Consider the following 14611-nt stretch of genomic DNA (forward strand, 5'->3'; position numbering starts at 1 on the left):
TTTAATCGTGTATCGCGAAGAACAAATTCATCCACACCGGATCGGATCACAAAATGAAACACAATTCTCGCTACTCTTCACCGGCGACGGAGACAGTGGACACTTTGATGTCTTGCAGAACCAAAATAAAATTCAGATAGTGAGTAATAAGTATGAAAAGTAACAATCAAATAATAGTAAATCTAAATATATCACCAAACAGTCAAAAAGACAGCCAGGATTTACGATGACAATGGAGAAAGGAGGAGTTTCAAGCAGCAGACAAGGTGATGAAGATGGTGGATGGTCGGAAGTATCACAAAAGAAAGAGGAAAATAAAATTGTAAGTGCGAAGAACCAAATAAGCCATAGAATAATATCCATCAAATATTCGTATAACCAGGTAAGAGCACGACCAGGATCGATGTTGACCACAAGAGAAAGAGGTGGAGAAAAAAATAATATAAAGGTGATTTTGGAGAATAACCGGCAGAGCGGTAGTAAAAATAATTCAACGAAGGGTGTTGAAGAATTGGAAGAATCGATTGTGATGATTGATTTGGAAAATAAATCAAGAGAACGACCAACCAATGTGATGGACATAGAAGAGCGAAAAATCAGACGACGAGAACAGCAGCGAAAATATAGGGAAGCGAACAAAAAATATCATACTGGCTTTTCAACCAACGAACAGAAAGGAGGAGTTTCAACCAGCAGACAAGGCGATAGAGACGGTGGATGGTCGGACGTATCACAAAAGAAAAAGGAAAATAAAATTGTAAGTGCGAATAACCAAATAAGCCAGAGAATAATAATAAACAAATATTTCTATAACCAGGCAAGAGGACGACCAGGATCTATGTTAACCACAAGAGAAAGAGGTGTTTTGCGGAGTGAACAGCAACGCAAATATAGAGAAAAAAATAATATAAAGAAGGTGATTTTGGAGAATAACGGGCAGAGCGGTAGCAAAAATAATTCAGCAAGTCAAGGAGATAGATCGATATCAATAGAGAAGGAACACCAATTTTCAACCAACGAATGGAAGCTTAGATTGATGAAAAAAAGAAAAGTAAGCACAGAAGGAATTGAAGTGGACAGCAAGTGCAGACCTGTCATCAAATCAACATGAAGTAATTCGCCTGTCTACTAGACAATGCGTAAGGAAATAGTGAGGCGCGAAGCGCCGAACAACGAGGCGCGCAGCGCCGAGTGCCCGAGGCGCGTAGCGCCGAGATGGGGTTGCCGCGCGAAGCCCCTAGTAATATAATATAATATAATATAATATAATATAATATAATATATAATATAACATAATATGAGTGAAATATAATATACAAACTTGTTTGTTAGCTAGTTCCCATGATGCTGAAATTTTATCCGCAAATTCCCTTGCGTCATCCTTTTGTTCAAATCTGGTTTTGATCAAATTGCGTAGCGATTCGAGCTTTCCAAAAAGTACATTTGATATTTGAGTGAACGATTCCAATTTGCTGTCCAATTCCGTACTGATTCTAGAAATATGGCGAGCCTCGATTCGCAATATTGACACCTGATTCGATAACAAGTTATAACACCAGATGATTATTTCAATAACAAGCAATTTATGGATAAAACTGTACTTTCGTAATCTATATTTATATACTGATATTAACTAGTTCTTGTTGCAATCCCGTTACATTTTCTGGGCCTATTTGAGAAATGCACCGTTTATTTAGTGCATTCTTACATCGGTGTAAAAAATATATAAGCAAAATGTAGCGGCAGCGAAAAGACCTAGTATGTATTACCATTGGGTAAGCAGATAAGATTGGCGAAACCTTATGTCTTACAGTATTTTAGATGAACAAAGGTTGTGTGCAAATTGCTATTGCATTACCATTAAGGATCTGATTGTCATAAATTGAACACTCATATGCAGCATGTAAATTAAAATACATGAAATCATACTTTAAATGAAGTTAATGCACAGAATAAATACACAAATTAGCAGCATGTTGAGCGAAAGATGTAAGATCATACATTGTACACTATTCAAATTGCATGACTTGCTGCATAATTGCTGCTAATTTATGCTTTCTCACTGCCAATCTTCTTGGGATTGCAGATCTAACTACACATGTCGCAATAAAATGTGCTAATTTGCACACAAATTGCATACAGTTTACAAACATTTTGTTATCTGGGTACTGTCAGAAAGTGTCTGTAAGCGTTACCGGACCTGAAAATTTTCGTATAATTCCCGTACAATTCCAATTAGTCTTTGCAAATTCTTGTACGTTTGCGTAGAATTATTTCTATAGAATAATTAACGGATATATGTAGTTACCTTGAAGAGACTTGTGATTGTAGGCTTTGATACTAAAAATCTTTTCGTAATTCATTATTCAGAGGTCATTTACAATGCCTATTGTAAATTACTTTTGTCACATACAGATTAAATAAATTTTAATAGATTATATAATTCACTACTAAATATCGGATTCTGTAAAAATTTCTCGCATTAGGAGTGAAAAGGCAACATTCTTCAAGGAACCTGACATGCTGTCAAATAATTGCTATTCGTCATTACGTTTAACAATGCATAATGATAACAAATTTTTAACATATTAAAATGCATCATTTTTGACGTAAAACTCCATGTGTTTGTTCACGTTGATCCAATACGGATTCTTTTTCCGTGAGTTGGTATATCAAACACCAGCTTCGGTTCGAATTCCCGATGACTGTGTGAAATTGATATTGTACATTTCCCGCAGTTACAACGATATTTTTAAATTCCCGTTTAATTTTCAGTTTTCTCTATTACCAGACACTACCACAATTCTTCGACACGGATGAGGCGTAGGGTTGCGTCACAGAGGGTAACCTTATATTACGAATAAATTCGAAGTTGAAAACACTAGTGGCCAAAATGACGGCTGTACAATAAATTAATATCGCGATCAATTATTTCAATGAAAATTGAAATTACGTAAGCTATTCACGGTATTTTTGTTTGTTCCAAGTCACTTTACAAGAACATAGGCAAATCTGACCTTGAATATATCGGGTAGTTAATACAAGAACGGCGGGGGGAGAACGATTATCTAATTTGACTCACATCTTTTTCTAACGTTTCGACCAGTCGTAAATGGTTTGATCTTAACAGCGAAATAGTGAAAATTCCAATACTCTGTCCTCTGTTATCCATTGTAATCTTATCGGATTGGATTTCCATTTGAGATTTGCCCTCGACGTTTTTCGTGCTAAAGTTTTTTAAAATTGCGACTGATACTTGATCGATATTTTAGTGATGAAAAACATTCAAGAAAAATGAAGCAATTGCCAATTTCGGACGTGAGAACATTTTTACTACGTCAATTGTCAAACAAACAATAGATAATTTCAACCATTGAATATAATTCTTTTGCAGTTGGCCACCTACACCGATAATAGAACACTGTGCCCCTGAAGTAGAGGGGGATAAGGAACTTGCCTAAATTTTGTTTGTAATTTATATTGAAATTTGGATTGAATAATCAATAACGATGAAACGAATTTTGTATACTTAATATTTCATATACAAAATAAAATTTAAGCAGCAGTCGGTATTTAAACAAGACTTGACGGTGTAGAACTTCAGTCAAGGAGAACCCTTATCGGGTATTCAGCAAACTAGCAAGACTTTCAGACTGTTTTGGATATAAAAAACACATCATGCATTATACATCCGAGGACGATCTGTGAATACTAGGGGCACGTTCCGGAATTAGCTGGCTGCACTAAAAACTCTCTAGGACAGAGACAGAGCTACTCAATAACTCAACAGCGCAAATAGATGAAAGATTGTTGACAACACTAGGAGCTAATATCGGAACGCACCCCGGGTATTGTGCAGGATAGTATGTGGTACGTTGCGAAATTAGCTTCTAGTACCATGAGCAATTTTTTATCTCTTTTGCGCAGCCAAGTTCGTGACTAGTTCTGCCTTTGTCATAGGGAGTTTTTAGCACTGCCAACTAGTTTCAGGACGCAGCCATAAGATTTATCGGTATTACATACAGTAATGTTCATTAATGCCTTCCCTATCCGGCTACCTTGTTTTCGGTCCAAAACGAAATGCAAGTTCGATTTTATACAAATTATGTGACAATGACTGGCGAGGTAGCCGTAGGAAGTAGAAGCAATCATACGTTTCCTCTCAGCCAATCAAATGCAGGTTGATCAAATACTTCGCTCACTTACCACTTTGGCTGCAATTTTCGCGAAGTTGACGGCATGGGTGGCTTACCTCCTATAGTGTATGCTCTAAGGCTGAAGTACAAGTTGGAACCGTGGTGTGAGCTCTGGTGTTAGTATACATGCCTAGAACTCCTACGGCACACCCCTTTCTTCGAGATCAAAGCCTTCAAGTAATTATGTACCAACCGTTCAAAGAAATTCCTATATTGTGAGGGAATTATTTTTCTTGCGAACGCTACCCTACTTGGTACCGCTATATCGGAGTATTACTCATTTACCAATACATAACAGTAATGCCATCGTGCACATTGCGTAACACCTAATTTCCGTAATTAATTACTTTGTACCTCGCATTGATATTAGAATTATTCAATGTTTCAAAAATTAAATGTATTCTCCAGAACACGAATCCCGTAACATTATCGCTACAACTCCGAAGATACTCAAAAAACCTGCTCATCTTTTCCCCGCACAGATTCAACGTTATAACAATTAATCACCACAGATCTAGGGTATTTTGACGCCGTTCGTACCGGATTTACTCGAGTCCAGCGCTAGAAAAACTTTTTAGAGAGAGAAGCTGCACTCCTAGGCACACCATGTATACTCCACTGATATATATATACACTGGATTGGATTAAGCGTGGTGCCGTCACGCCAATTGAACGGTAGCCATTTTGTACAGATTCTTGTCACTTCAGATATATATATCAAGTTATCATTTGCAGAACGCTTCAGCGTTGTATGCTCACTTGTGAAATGATCGCCCACTATATTTTGATTGCTTTGTTTTGCAAAAAACGCAGGTACTCATTGTTACCTCAATAATTGTTACTGTAATTTTCCATCGCAATCGATTATATACACATACATATATCACATATATATATATATATATTTTCCATCGCAATCGATTATATACACATACATATATCACATATATATATATATATATATATATTGTATATAATCGATTGCGATGGAAAATTACAGTAACAATTATTGAGGTAACAATGAGTACCTGCGTTTTTTGCAAAACAAAGCAATCAAAATATAGTGGGCGATCATTTCACAAGTGAGTATACAACGCTGAAGCGTTCTGCAAATGATAACTTGCAGAGGTTATGTCAGCATACGAAGTATTTACTAATTATATTTGACGAGTATTATAACGTACGAATCGGGTCAGTAAAAATTCACAATATTTGAATTATGAATCGATCTTATTATAATTGAAATTGAAAACTCGGGTATTATTGACTCAGGGATTAAATTATAATTCGATATGTAGATTTCCCGTGAAAGATGTGTTGCGCCTTCAGCAGTGGTTAAAAGAAATGAAGAGGAAGGACTGGAAGCCAAACCGAAATAGCACATTGTGTTCAGCTCATTTTGCAAATGACTGCTTTGATAGGACAGGATTCCTAATTACATTGAAAAAGAACAGTGTACCAACTATATTTGACAACCCAAAATCAGAGTGTTCATCTTGTCACCGATTAAGGGAATATGGACATGGCTGTTCATTCTTCAAGTAAGTACCGTTACTCAATGCAACATAACGTGTGAATTAATAAATTTAAATTCTGCTTGTCATGTAGGTTCCCATTGGATGAACCTGACATTATGAAGCAGTGGATCGCAAATATAAACATTGGACCGTGGTCTCCATCAAGTGATAGCTTTCTGTGTTCCGACCACTTTGAACCCTCTAGCTTTCAGAAGAAAAGTAAAAATTATATAACTTTACGAAAAGGCAGTATCCCAACGTTATTTGGTAAGATTTGAAACTATTAATCCCTTTTAGGTCAGAGAAAACTCAGTGTGCATGAAGACACGTTGATGTGATGCACTATTGCGTCAATGCCGTCGAAGCAGTTAATTACCTACAGATTATAAAGTGCTCTGTTACAGAAAAATCGTGTGTGACACATTTCTGTGTATTTCCATTGTCGTTATTTATTAGTAACTTATCTGTAGGTGAAAACTTGCAGCAGACCGAATTTCAGGATGAATCCGATCGGCCCACCACAGTGAATTTAACCAAATTACATGATCACCTACACATTTGTACCTGATTTGCATGCTCAGGTATGTACATCTTTTTTATTTTCTTTTGATTGTGCTTGTAACTTTTTCTTCATGTGAATGGAATGTGGATTGATACTACTAATTATATTACGGTTGTGGTTTATCGCACGCAACTCTATAAAAATGCCTTAACGTTTGCAAGGAATGTTTTATTCTCCATATTTTTGAATAAAGTTTTTACTCACCCAATTCGATATAATTTAATTCAAAACTTTTTTTTACATGTCTTAAGCTCCACTTTGATGATCAATGGATGGTAAATGGATTCCCTAACGGTTGAATTAGTGTTATACAAATTTTTGAATAATCCGTATGGAATTCAGCCCACCATAGGATGAAGGATAATGGACGGAAACTTCTTAGAATTGAGGACTTTTGAACATAAAGAAAAATCACGCTTAAATACAAGTTTTTCGTCATATTATTTAATGATCTTTTACACCATATAATTGTAAATAATAATATACTTTCGAAAAAATGATTTGTTCTTCATTTAATGTGTCAAACATTATTTTACTCGTCAAAAACTTTTTTGTGTGACGAATATATCGTTAGATCTAAATAGCATATATTACGCAGTTCAAATCTAGCGCGCATTTTGTGACAACTTTCTGTACAAGATGGCGGAAATTCAATTGTTCAATTGGTAATATCCAATCCAGTGTATATATATATCAGTGGTATACTCACACCACGGTTGGAACGCTTACTGCATCAAGACCAAGTAATATTGCATTTTTTCGTGACAAAATTCCTAGGAGCAAACCGACTGTGCCGTCATGAAGAGGGGGTTTCATACTACATTCCAACTATATTTCCCACTCCCAAATGTCATAAGGTTTTTTTTATAAATAATTTTCATGAAAAAATAGAATTTTCAGTTTTTCGCTTATAAAATCGAAACTACTTGACCAATCGTCAAACTGTAAACGGATGATTTATAGAGTATCAAATTGCGCACAAAATGAGAGAAAGAAAGTTCTATCCGATAATTACGGCCGGAAGAAATCAGCAAATTGAAAATTTACATACCCTATTTTTTCGCACGTTTTCTTGCTCCCACGATCGTCCTATTTTGTTGAATCAAAAAAAATAAGAAATAATATATCTCCTATTTCAAAACGTATATCTTGATTTTTCGATTAACTGAATTCGAATAGGAGAAAAATGTCATCAATTCAGTTGATATATTGAATATAATCTAATGTATACTGCCCGACAGGAACGTATCTTAAAAAATGTACTTGAAGGTAGAGATGATGTATTAAAATGGACTAGACCGATCCTGCTCAAATTTTTACAGCATATTTATTATGTGTACACTTAGGGACAATGAATCTGAGACAGCTAATTTTTTACACTAGATAGTTATGTTGGCAATACAGAGAAACGTACAGCGCCATAGTCGGCTGAGTGCGAAACAAACTCAATCTCAATAAACATAACATAACCCACGACGGTCGAATCTAACATTAGAATACCGCAGGGGTCATGACTTGTAGGATTGACACGTCAATTCCAGTCCCCTGACACTGGCCTGCTTTTCCTATACGATAAATGCAAACGCGTTTTGTCTTGAAATCTGAAGTTCTTGAAATCGCCACCAGCAGCGCTGGCTGTTCTGTGTGAATCTTCGTTATAAGGCGAGGAGCGAGGGAGGTCAACGTAACCTTGGCCTCCCCTTAAATACTCCGACTGCTCCGATTATTGTGTTCATCGTGCTGTTATTGTTGTAACGTGTGAATTTATTGTTCAAATTGAGTGAAAATTGTAAAATATATAAAACTATTTTATGCAATCACGATGAGTTGGCATTCCCGTGCAAAGACCATGCGCATGAAATAATATATCAACTAACCCAATTTTACGTATCTAAAGGGTTGCAGCAGTACTGCACACACATGAATGCAGAGCAATAAAAAGACGAGCAATTACACAAAAAGAAAGCTAAATTCTGCAAAATATTAACGTACACATGTAACATATATGTATATTTTGTATTATATTCATTATTATATCCATTATATTCATTATTATGCGAAAATTATATTCATTATGCATTATATTTATGCGAAAATAAATGAATATTTTCACTCTTACATACGGATGTTTTTTTTTCGTCTATGTGAGTACCTTATTACATACCTAGTACCTATTTTCTAAGTCAACTTAAAATATTCTCATTTGTCGAAGGACTATTGCTGAATATTTAAAATTGATAATGCTAAGCTGAATAATTAAAATTATAATTCAAATTCATTATGCGCGCGAATAATGGTTTTCACAAAGTTATCTACAATATTTTCATTATTCTCTTATTTCATATTGATTTTACAAAAAGTTAACTACAATATTTTTATTATTATGTTATTTCATATTTATTAAACAAAAAATTATCTACAATAGCCGTATATTCATGTAAAATATTCAAGACGACGGTGCAACATATATATATATGAGAAGTACTTACAGAACAGCTAGCGCCACTATGCGGCAAGCACATTTCGCGTGCCACTTTTACCTACCAGTGTTAGGAGGCTGGTCAATTCTAAGGTTAGATTCGACGGCCATGGGTTTTGTTATGTTTATTGAGATTGAGTTAGTTTCGCGTTCGGCCGACTATGGCGCTGTAGGTTTCTCTGTGTTTCTAACATAACTCTCTAGTGTAAAAAATTAGCCGTCTCAGATGCATTGTCCCCAAGTGCACATACCTATACCGATTGCATGAACTAGGATAATCATGATTGCTTTGGTAGTTTTTGATTTACGAGCTATTTTTCAAGCAAAGTTTAAAATTTGTATTTTTTCCCATTAGTCTTGTAAAATAAGAACTACTAGAGCAATCATGATTATGACTCATCAGCAATCTGCTATGCCTGAACCATACAATAATTCTTCCCCTCCTTCAATTTATATTTTTTAAAAAAATTCATTTTCTCTACCCAACACACTAAACGACCCCCTTAAACCTCATAACATTTTTGCTTAGACTGCCCCATGTATGCAGGGTAGGTAGTAGAAAGAAATAGCACCTCAGAGCTATCTCTGTCGGCTGAAGCCCCACCACCGTAGTGAGCGACCCAGTTGCAGTGTTCCCAACCGTCACATAATTATAGTAGATGTCACATAAATATGAACTTCGTACTATGTAACATAGAACTTTCATTATGTGACGGAAATCTACTATAATTTGGAAATTTGTGTAAAAAGAAGTTTTTTTTTGTAATACAAAAACTGGCGGGACAAAATTCTTTAATACTTTTCGAAAAAAAAAGATTTTTAATACTTTTCAAAAGAAACGTATTCAAATCTTTTCGCGCTAGGCAAAAAATTGTCAGCGCCATTCACCATAATGTGGTTTTTAATTTTAACCACATTATTGCGGAGGGCGCTGACATGCACGGTTCGGGCTCAGGCGCGTTGGTGTTGATTTGAGCGCCCCGTGTCCCGCTTCCCGCCAGTTCCTGCCGTCATTCCTAGTGTGTACAAAAATAATTCAAATAAGTACCTTCTGGTCATTCGTACAATTAAATGTAAGTACGCACGCGTATTGTAATGGATAGGGATAATATACTTATAAAAATAGTATTTCGTGATTTTATTGCATTATTAACATTTTCAAAAAAGTACTATAATTTTTTGTTCGGTACTATAATGCCACGGCCCTGGTCACATAGCCCCCCACGGACGGGTTGGGAACACTGCCCAGTTGTATTATAGTTCAGTGCGTCAGAGATTGGAAGCCATTGTTACATAATTTAACAATGACTTCTAATTTCTGACGTTGGATACATCGCCAGTCATGGCCAAATAATTCGTAGCAAATCGTGTTAAAATGTGTATTAAAAAGGCAATAAGATCATACTATTCTAAGGACTTCCCGCTCTACTTAGCCCTTAGATATAGATGACAATACCGCCACGTTTACTCTCTAGGTTTCTTCTTCCACTCTATGAGCTCGTCGTGCACAATCGCAAACTGTCACGGTATTAAAAGTGATAAATATATGTTTTGGAATGAAAAAACGGTCTACTCAATAAAAAGGGGACAATTCACATATCTAATAAAGAAATACACCCAGACTACTCATTAATCAACCTCGCCTATCATATCCACAACAGGTTATGGGCCCAGGCATCGTGGATTGCCAAAATAAACGCGGATTGCAAAGTGAGGTTAACCCACGGCGTGGTGAATGCCGGTCGCCAGACATCGGGAGTGTCCAGAAATCAATAAGTAGAACATGGAAAAAGTGTACGTAAATAAAGGCGTGACGGTTGAGGGAAGCAGCAATTGGAGCGTGTGGAAATTTCAAATACAGGTTATTTTACCAGCCATGGGGTTACTTGGTTTGGTCGAAGGAAGTGTGCTGAGGCCGGTGTTAGGCGCGGAAGCAGAAGCCGACTGGATTTCGAAAGACGACAAGGCTAAGGGAATTATAATAACACACTCACAAGAAAAAGTCATAGTTCATGTTATAACAACAACTTCAGCTCCAGAAATGTGGAATAAACACTTAGAACAGCAAAAGTTCTTTTCATTGAAGTGTGAGGGAAATCATATATCGACTTTCTTTGCTAAACTTGAGGAAATAAGAGATAAAATCGCCCAACTGGGGGAGACAGTCTCACAGAGGATGATTACAAGAAAAGTGTTAACGTCGTTAGCCGAAAAGTACAGGCATTTCGTTGCAGCGTGGAAGTCAGTACCTGCGGAGAGTCAGAGTATAGATGAGCTAATAGCCAGACTACTCGCCGAGGAAGAACGAGTTGCAGACAGGGATTCGCCAGCAAAAGGAGAGACATCGGTAGCATTGGTCAGTGAAAGTTCTCGCAGTATTGTCAAGTGCTATGGCTGTGGAACAGAAGGACACTATAAACGAGACTGTAAGTCGGTAAAAGGTCATTGTCATTATTGCAAACAGTACGGGCACCACATAAGCAAGTGTAGAACTAAAGTACAAAAATTGAGGCAAAAAGAGAAAAATGACACTCAGGATCAGATAAACAGTAAAAAAAGTAACGCGTAAATTGCAGAGTATAAAAATCAAAGCTGGTTAGTCGATACGGGTGCTAGTGAGCATATGTGCCATATAAAGGAAATGTTCGCCACCTACACTGAATAAACAAATTACGAAAAGGTAGTGATAGGAGATAGGAGTGAATTAGACGCGGTTGGCTGCAGAACAGTCAAGTCAAAGGCATATGACGGCCTTGAGTGGGTAAACACGATGCTAAACAATGTATTACATGTGCCTAGAATGACAGTAAATTTGTTCTCTGTTAGAAACGCGGCTGACAAAGGCTACCGGGTAATATTTAACAGTGAGCAGTATAGTATTGAAAAAGACATTCGAGTAATGGCAATCGAGGATAGAAGTTGAAAGCTATATACCATGCATTTTAGTGGTATTGGGCAAGCAGCAGCGGGGTATGCCAAGGACAATTTATTGGTACGGCATGAACACTTACTGCATCAGAACTTGAGCTATGTAAAGCAGATATTGGACAAATACAAAATCCCTTATAATGTAGACTAACCCAGGTGCAAAGGTTGTACAAAGGAGAAAATGCACAAGGCTCCGTTTAATAGAAGCAAAACAGTCACGTTAAGCACGTGCGAGCTGGTTCATATGGACGTATGTGGACCCATGGAGTGTGAATTGCTTGGAGATTCGAGGTATTTCCTACTGATCAAAGATGACTATTCTGGTTTCAGGTATATCTATTGCCTGAAAAATAAACATGAAGTAGCGAGGAACGTCAAAAGGTATCTTAGCCTGGTAGAGCAGGATATAGGAAATGAAGTCAAATTCGTATTGTCAGAAAATGGAACCGCATTTGTGAATGCAGAACTGAAGAGCATTTTCGAAGAGAGAGAGATAAGACATCAGACATCTGTAGTGTACATCCTGGAGTAGAATGGTAAGGTCGAGCGCGACAACGGAACCATCGTGGCCGCTGCTAGCTTGATGCTAATGGCAAAAGGCCTGAGTAAGAGTTTGTGGGCCGAGGCAGTGTATATAGCAGCATACGTACTAAACAGGAGGAAAAAAGTACAGTACCCGACAAATTTCCTCTTGAAGCATGGTTTGAGCAAAGTTATGATTTGAGTAATCTCAAGATTTTTGATTTGAAGGTAGATGCCCTCGTCCCAGCACAACGGCGACAGAAATGGGACTCAAAAAGTACAAGTGGATTGTTCGTCGGTTGTGGAGAAGATACAAAGGGGTACCGAGTGTACTTCCCACAGACAGGAATAGTTGGAGTCAGGAGAGATGTTTCGTTTGAGTCTAACCATAAACAAGTCAAACAAGAGGTAGTATTACTTGACTATGTTAATGACGAAGTACCTGGAGAATCAGAAACGCAGCAAGCCAAGACGAAGACGAGCAGTTAGATTGTCAATCGGGCAGCAGCATCTTCGAGGAGTGTGACAAAGAGTTGAGTGAAACAAGTGAATCAGGTGAAGCAATGGTAGATTTGAACGCCACAATAGTTCGTGAATTTGGTAAGCGTAGTATTGTAAAGCCCAAAAGATATACTGATTATGAGACAGGTTTTGTCAGTATACTAAACGAACCTAAGCCCTACGAGGTAGCTATCGAAAGTCCTCATGCGGAAAAATGGAAAGACGCTATGAATAGCGAACTAAGTGTATTGCGAGAAAACAATACACGGATCATAGTACGTACACCAAAAAATAAAAAGATAATAAATAGTGAGTGGATATATAAAATTAAGCAGGATAGTGAAGGGAACCCATCCCAATTTAAAGCAAGGTTAGTAGCAAGAGGCTTCCAGCAAAGGAAACTGAGGTATATGATATATATACACTAGTGGTGAAAATAATCACTTTTAGAATTGTACTAGCCGTAGCAAACAGATTAGGATTACCAGTACATCAGCTAGACGTAAGAAGTGCTTTCTTGTACGGAAATATAAATGAGGAAGTACGTATAAAGTTACCAAAGAATGTAAAGATTGAACAAAACACTGTGGGAAAATTGAATAAGTCAATATATCGCTTGAAAAAGTCGCCGAAGTATTGGAACTAAAAGTTCGATGAGGTTATAACAAAAAAAGGTTTTGTCCGTTCACAAAATGATTTCTGTTTGTATACGAAGTGCAATATAGCTAGCAAAGTATATCTGTTATTGCTCGTTGACGATATATTAATCTTTGATACGAATGAGGACGAAGTATGTAATCTGAAAAATTATCTGGGAAATGTTTTCCAAATGAAAATCTTGGGCTTGGTATCCAATTACTTAGGTATACGCGTAACGCAAAACTTGAAGGAGGGAATTACTGAAATGAATCAAGCGGTATATTTGAGTCAAATCTAAACAAGTTTGGTATGAGCGAGTCTAAGCCCATGTCGACGCCTATAGAGAACAAGTTTCAGTATGTCAAACCAGAAGTGAGCGATAGAGAATTAGAGTCAGAGTGTCGACAGATAATAGACTGTCTCATATATGCAGACCTTGGAACTAGACCAGATTTATGTTTAAGCATATCATATCTAAGCCGATACTAGAACTACGCAAATCAGGAGCTATACACCGCATTGAAACGTGTGTTGAGATACATTAAAAATATTTTACACTTGAAGCTAATATTAAAAAAAAATATAAATGCTCAAACTCTATGTAGGTATGTAGATTCTGATTGGGGCAGTGACACGAATGATCGAAAGTCAACGTCAGGATTTGTATTCAAGCTAAATTCGACTGTGCAGTAGTATGGTTGTCGAGAAAACAGCAAACCGTTAGTTTATCCTCCACAGAGGCTGAATGTATTGTTTTGAGTTCAGCAGTAGTAGAAGCTAGTTGGCTACTAAAATTACTTGAAGATTTTAAAATAACTGGCAAAGACCCAATAATCATTCAGGTGGATAACCAGGCAGCCATAAACCTAGGAAATAATCCAGAAAACAAAAGGGTCGAACACGTGGACATTAAATTCAACTACATAAAACAAAAAATTAAAGAAGATTTGATAACTCTAAAGTATATCAAATCAGAAGACCAAACAGCTGATCTGTTTACCAAACCTGTAGTCAGAGAGAAATTTGTTAATTTTGTCAAAAATTTTAATTTCAACTGAACAGCAGACCAAAAGTTTCTTGCTTGCTCCAAAACCAGGGAGCAATGACTAGAATAGTTAGTTTTAAGAAACATGAATATTTTTTTGTTGAATGATTATACTAGTGAATAAGAAACAAGCCTAGAAGAGAAGGAAGACCTTATTGAGGGAAGGTGTGAAAATATGTATTGAAAAGGTTATAAAGTCACTAGTCTAGGGACTACCCTGTG

General features: G+C 36.8%; 2 protein-coding genes across 7 annotated transcripts in view; one reads left to right on the forward strand and one right to left on the reverse strand.

The window, feature by feature from the left end:
• LOC107224483 overlaps positions 1 to 2363 on the reverse strand; it is a 33206-nt gene extending 30843 nt beyond the window's left edge. The window contains exons 1-3 of the mRNA XM_046746630.1: positions 2309 to 2363; positions 2196 to 2200; positions 1322 to 1531 (exon numbers count right to left, since the gene is read on the reverse strand). Coding sequence (XP_046602586.1) covers positions 1322 to 1531; positions 2196 to 2200; positions 2309 to 2363 — 270 coding nt within the window. The remainder of the gene's footprint in view (positions 1 to 1321; positions 1532 to 2195; positions 2201 to 2308) is intronic.
• Positions 2364 to 4817: 2454 nt separating this feature from the next.
• LOC124292618 (THAP domain-containing protein 5-like) lies at positions 4818 to 6733 on the forward strand. Of its 6 annotated transcripts, XM_046729829.1 has the most exons (6): positions 4818 to 4871; positions 5197 to 5278; positions 5495 to 5737; positions 5805 to 5980; positions 6184 to 6294; positions 6527 to 6733. In XM_046729829.1, the coding sequence occupies exons 2-5, from the start codon at positions 5217 to 5219 to the stop codon at positions 6279 to 6281; spliced, it is 579 nt and encodes a 192-aa protein (XP_046585785.1). In that variant the 5' UTR covers positions 4818 to 4871; positions 5197 to 5216; the 3' UTR covers positions 6282 to 6294; positions 6527 to 6733. The 6 variants fall into 6 exon arrangements, 3 of the variants coding, with proteins under 3 accessions (XP_046585785.1, XP_046585793.1, XP_046585789.1); XR_006902500.1 differs by lacking the exon at positions 5197 to 5278 and having other exon boundaries at positions 4828 to 4871; XM_046729837.1 differs by lacking the exon at positions 4818 to 4871 and having other exon boundaries at positions 5172 to 5278; positions 5805 to 5932; positions 6011 to 6294.
• Positions 6734 to 14611: the final 7878 nt, after the last annotated feature.

This window comes from Neodiprion lecontei, chromosome 1 (assembly GCF_021901455.1).
Source record: "Neodiprion lecontei isolate iyNeoLeco1 chromosome 1, iyNeoLeco1.1, whole genome shotgun sequence".
Taxonomy (NCBI): Eukaryota; Metazoa; Arthropoda; class Insecta; order Hymenoptera; family Diprionidae; genus Neodiprion; species Neodiprion lecontei.

What these genes read in the sequence shown, in the direction of transcription:
- LOC124292618 (XM_046729829.1), top strand. Translation starts at nt 5,217, where the DNA reads ATGAGTACCTGCGTTTTTTGCAAAACAAAGCAATCAAAATATAGTGGG. An exon ending in AGTGGGCGATCATTTCACAA is followed by an intron (nt 5,279 to 5,494) that starts GTGAGTATACAA and finishes TTCGATATGTAG; the next exon opens with ATTTCCCGTGAAAGATGTGT. An exon ending in CATGGCTGTTCATTCTTCAA is followed by an intron (nt 5,738 to 5,804) that starts GTAAGTACCGTT and finishes CTTGTCATGTAG; the next exon opens with GTTCCCATTGGATGAACCTG.